The 5,382-nt window shown below is 46.2% G+C and overlaps 1 protein-coding gene across 3 annotated transcripts in view; it reads right to left on the reverse strand.

The window, feature by feature from the left end:
- Positions 1–841: 841 nt before the first annotated feature.
- The window catches only part of PDP2 (pyruvate dehyrogenase phosphatase catalytic subunit 2), a 5,484-nt gene continuing 943 nt past the window's right edge, over positions 842–5,382 (reverse strand). For 2 of the 3 annotated variants that reach the window (XM_027665150.1, XM_027665152.1), the window contains exon 2: positions 842–2,935. In XM_027665150.1, coding sequence (XP_027520951.1) covers positions 1,276–2,880 — 1,605 coding nt within the window. In that variant the 5' untranslated portion in view covers positions 2,881–2,935 and the 3' untranslated portion in view covers positions 842–1,275. The remainder of the gene's footprint in view (positions 2,936–5,382) is intronic. The other variant, XM_027665151.1, reaches the window with a different exon arrangement.

The following is a 5,382-nucleotide window of genomic DNA, read 5'->3' on the forward strand; positions in this document are numbered from 1 at the left end:
GCTTTTGTTTTAAGGGAAGTTCAGGGAAAACAGAAAAGCAATGTTTTTATCTGCTCTGCTGCACCCTCACGAGTTCTTATTCAGCAGCAACATCAGTAAACAGTCCTGTATTCCCAGGAGACACGTTCTTGTGGAGAACAGTTACTGTTGTGTGTAAACAAGGCAGGGCAGTCACCAGAGAACACCATCTGTAAAAGCTAATTTGCAAGCTTGGATGGCACTCCAGAAAGCACAGCATAAAAGAAAACACACACAAATGTATGTTCAGAGACTAGGACACACATTCACTAGAGAAAATAACCCTGTACCTATAAGGAAAAGCTGATGTCCAAAAGCAAGAATAAAAGATTAAACATCTTTTGGTGAAATATCAGCACTGTTATTTCCTCTAAGTTAAATCTGAAGAGAAAGGTGCTCCCTCCTTTGCTGAATTTACATTTAGATGAATTTTTGAACTTCTGGATCTGACAAACTTCATTTAAATTACAGTTGGTGGATTTGAGGCAGAGCATTCCATAGATCAATACTTAATAAAGGGTATATTTTTTAAGCAAAACACTTAAATGCCTAAGTCTAGTACTGTTAAAATCTAAACAGGGAATTGTGAAGACTCTCATATGTGTTTGAGCTGAAAGTTGTAACACAAGTTCACACAAAGTTAAGAGAATATGCATTCACACTTCAAAATCATTGCAGAAGAAAATACAATTTTTTCCCAGCTTAAGGAAGAGAATTAGGAAAAAAGACATCTGACAATCCCAGGGCTGTTTGAGCAGCCTTCTTTCATGTTTTTTCATAAGCATGAGGCAATTGGTTAAAAATATTTGACACTTACATCAAAGAAAGTTTTGGTAGTTAATTTATTTAATTCAGTTACAGTGCTTCAGTAGGATGCTACTTGTTTGCCACAAGAGCAGAGCCTTTCTGACACTCCATGCAGCTACATCTATTATCCAGCTCTCTGTTAAATTGTAGCAGGCTCAGTGAAATTTGTCTCCTTTGTTCTTTTGAAAAGTTTTACCAGAGGCTCTCATGGAATCAGAATCTTTAGTTCAGTTACATCTCAGTGAAGTTTTATGAAAACATTTTCCTTCAGAGTACACAGACCTGGAAACCCAGGGAACTTTCACCAAAGTTGTTTTCAAAACTAGTAAGTAACAAAAAATCTAGAAACCTGCAGATTATAACACTGGTAGCAGCCTGACTAGGAAAGAACAAGAGGAATGGCTCCAGTATCAAAGGTTGCCTGTGGTATTGCAGAGCAGCAGTGCGAGGTCACTCATTGTCCCTGTAGTAGTTCTCAATGGTTTCTGAGTTGAAGTAGACCACAGTGACGGTGATGTCGTCCCTGTACATCCTGGCCAGGTCCTCGGGCAGGGTGAGCATGGCCGCCAGTTTCTCGGGGTCCACCTCGCCGTACTCGTTGCTGCCGATCGCGTGTCTGATCAGATGGGTGGCGATGTTCTGGTCCAGGGAGGCCAGGCCTCTGCTCTTCCTCTGCAGCAGCAAGTTGTGCATATAACCCAAATTAACTGGTTTCTTAAAAGTCAGTTGTGGTTTCTGCACGTTCAGCTCTGTGAGGTGTCCAGCAACAAGTTTGACAACCTTCTCATTGCTCAACATCTCCCACAGCCCGTCCGAAGCAATAACTAGAAACTTATCCTTGCTCCTCAATTTGTGGTATGTGACTTCAGGCTCTGCAGTTAAATAAGGGGGTGTATGGTAGTTTGGAGGAACATACTGATAAATGTTCAAAGCCTCAACATCACAGCTATTCTCAAGAACACTGTGCTGCAATTCTTTACTCCATTTTAATTGCACATCTCCAAAGGCTCTGGAGGGCATGAGGATGCCCAGTAATCTGTCATTCACAAAGAGGGTTTTCTCCTCAGATCTAGGATGTTCTCTCTTCAATCTTCTGATTTCAAATTCATCACAGACATTGTGGTCTCGGGTTAGAGGGAGAGTAGACCATGTTCCATCTTCTTCACGAACCCCTAAAACTGCTCTGCAGTCACCGGTATTTGCAACGTGTAGGTGAACACCATCAACGTGAGCTACGCAGGCTGTTGCACCAGAAAAAGCTACTTGGAGGGCAATATTTCTCATCAATTCATTTTCCTGAGGAGCCTGAACTTCCAGTGATATATCTGAGTCTAACCTTTTGAATGCACACACCATGGCTTCTTCTAAACTAAACCCTGGCTCAGTGTCCAGGTCCAGCAGATGCTGCCAGTACACCCGGAGGTTTTCAAAGTACTGGGAGGTGATTTCTCGATACTCCACATCGTTTGGGTGCCTGTGCCACTGCAGGATGGGCCGCACCGGCTTCATGGACTCCACGGCCAGCTCGATCTCCTCCAGGCTCTGCCGGGACATGAGGGACACGGCGATGTAGTGCAGGAGCCTCTCGCTCACGGCCTGGGCGCAGGCGGAGCCCGCGTGGCCGTCGAACACCCCGAACATCATCCCCGCCGTCTGCAGGCACGTGGCCGCGCTCCGCCGGTCCTCAATGGGGCTGTTGGACGCCAGCTGGTTACTCTCAAACCTCAACACAGAACTGGTGGCTTTGCCGTTCAGATCCAGCGTTTTATGGGATAATTCACCTGCTCGGAGGATGTCGTTGATTTGCGATGGAGACAACTGGAAAGAAAAATGCTCCTCTTCGGTGGAAGTGTGTCGGAATGCTTTTTGTAAGGGGAAAGGATTGTCTAAGCCGCAGCCCCCAGCAGGGAAGAGGTGTGCCTTGGAGACAACAAGCTTCCATTTTATCTTGTTTCTGTTTGGGATACAGATGGAGTACCAACGTCCTTTCCCTTGGCAGACAATGCTGTTTCTTGCTGAGCTTAAGATCCAGGATGAGACAGTTCTTGACATCATAAGTCACTCCGCAAATAGAGCACCTGCCTCCAGTAACGCAGAATGTCCTTTCTGCCTGGAATATAAGTGTAGGAAAGGAATAAAAAGTTCAGAAGGTTCACAAGAAACTTTCTATATTGCAATACAAAAGCACATCCAGAGCTCTCAGAAACATTCAGAACTTTTTTGCAAAAGAGATCTCTATAAAGGCATCTTAAAAGTGATATCATTTCCATCCCTTAAGGATATGACTGCCCCTCTCCAGTTAACTCACAAGAAAAGATGATTTGTACTTTCCAGGAGGTTTTTCCTCCTTGTGGCAAGGCTAAGAAGAAATGGCAACATTACAAGAAATGTTATGGGAAACTGCACAGTGAAAAGCCTCATCTAACATGACACAGAGCAAACAGATGCAACGAGCTGGAAAACAGGAACTTAACTGACAATTAATGCACCACTTTCAAAAAAGCCTGCTAGAGTACAACTCTATTAATAGACTATAAGCATCAAACCTAAGAGAAGATCAGGACTTAAACCCTATGGAAAGACTGAAGGATGTGGCCAGTTAATGATTTATATGAATTACCATGATCCTCACAACTAGAACAGACTAGTCTACCTTTCCAATTCTGTTACAGCTTATAAGCTCAGCTGTTCTTCTTTTTTTACCCTCAAGGTCTTACCCAACCTTCAGCAGACAGGATCTTTAACTCAGCTGAAGGCAGATTCTACAGCAGGTTCACTAATGCATTTATCATGGCACTGTGCACTTTGATGCAGTGACGGTTACAACACAGTTACATTGACAACTTTTACAGTTCACAATTTGGCTTGTTCATTTGGGTGCAGTTAGAACCAGCAGCTGTGAGGAGCTCTGCTGCCAACAGCACTGAAACCAAGGGCACTTGAACAGCTGAAGTTCTTCAGTTGCCAGGGGGAGGTCCACATATTGTCTCCTACTTTCAATAAGGTATTCAGGCTGTGGGATATTGTTAAGTGCAACCAGATGCTTACTCACAACAGAATTTTGCCCCATGGATTTCAAAAATTCACTGTGTGGTAGCACTGCAAGCACAATTGCTCCCAAAAGATCCCACCAGCAGCCAGACAGAACAACAGAGTTTTCTGTGAGCTCTCAGTGACTTTCAGGTGGCCCTGTAGCACCACATGCTCTGGGTCTCAAAACAAAGACCCTTCATGCTACTGCAGTACTGGTTTTTTTTAGCAGAGCACCTCACAAGGAATAACAAGAAACCAGCCAGATCAGACACATGAAAACCTTTCCAAGAAAACAGCAGGAGCTAAAACTGAACTTGAGCTATTCTAAACAGAAGGTCTACTGATACAAGCCAAAGACTACTGAAATCCCGTTTGGAAAACCAAAGCAACATGTCACAAAACACTTCTGACATGTGCTATCCATGCTTAACACAGAGAAGAGTGGACAAGCATTCCAGCAGATCTCACTACTATAATTCTGGGGACCCTCTGAGGACAGGCAAAGACACGAATGTTACAGCTGATGTCAGGAGAGCAGATGGAAAAGGCAATACCAGTTCACTGCTGAGGCTCTGCCTGCAGTCTGCTGGGCCACTGGCACCTCCCAACACAACCCATGCCTTTTGCTGTGCTGCAGAGAGCACAATCAAAATAACAGGAAGGCAGCTGACACTGCCAACTCCAGCAACAGCTAAACCCAAAAAGCACCAACAGTAGAAGTCCTCGTGTTTGCCAACCTTCTCCAGGCCATTCCCTGTCCTATTTTTCCTTCTTCCTCTTCCTGCCCCTGTGAACCATACAAGATTGAAACAATGACGACTTTCATATTCTTGATCAAAAAGCTGATTGAAACAGTGTTTTAAACAAACCTCCCCTGTTCCCATCAGCTGGCTGACAGAGTGAGGCAACGTGGTTTTCTCCTGGCAGCAGAGTTGCCAATACCATTCAGACACGTGCTTCCCAAGGTCAGGTAGCCCTGCTCAGTCCCGGAGCACACTCTGCACCGTCCCCATTCCCTGCCCGTGACTGCAGAGCTCACACCCTCGGGGTCCTCCTGCAGGGGCTGCAGCCCCGGACACCCCCGGTAGCGGTGCTAATTAAAGCGATGTGCTAAAGACCATTATGTAAGAGCCAATTACATAAACCCGCTCCAGCACCTGGCACTGCGTCCCCGGGGAGCCGGTGTCCCACTGGAGCCCGGCCTAAGCCCCGCCTGAGCCCGGTCTGAGCCCGGAGGTATCGGAGTGCTCGCTGGGGCACTCACACCAGGAGTGTCCACTTCTCCCAATAAAATAGCAGATATCCATTACATTTGGATTTACAGCCCCTCTGAGACCCTCACAACCCCATATTCCCTCACTCATGTTCCCGACACTGCCCACACACACCCAGCACACACCGACACCCACCCCACCACCTCCGCACCGCCCCTGCCCCGCAAACCGACACACTGCCCTCCTGCCCCGCACCCCGCGTCCCCTCACACACCCCCCACACCAACACACCCTGCTACCCCCACACACC

The sequence above is a fragment of the Corapipo altera genome, unplaced genomic scaffold (assembly GCF_003945725.1).
Source record: "Corapipo altera isolate COAL_440 unplaced genomic scaffold, ASM394572v1 141, whole genome shotgun sequence".
Classification (NCBI taxonomy): domain Eukaryota; kingdom Metazoa; phylum Chordata; class Aves; order Passeriformes; family Pipridae; genus Corapipo; species Corapipo altera.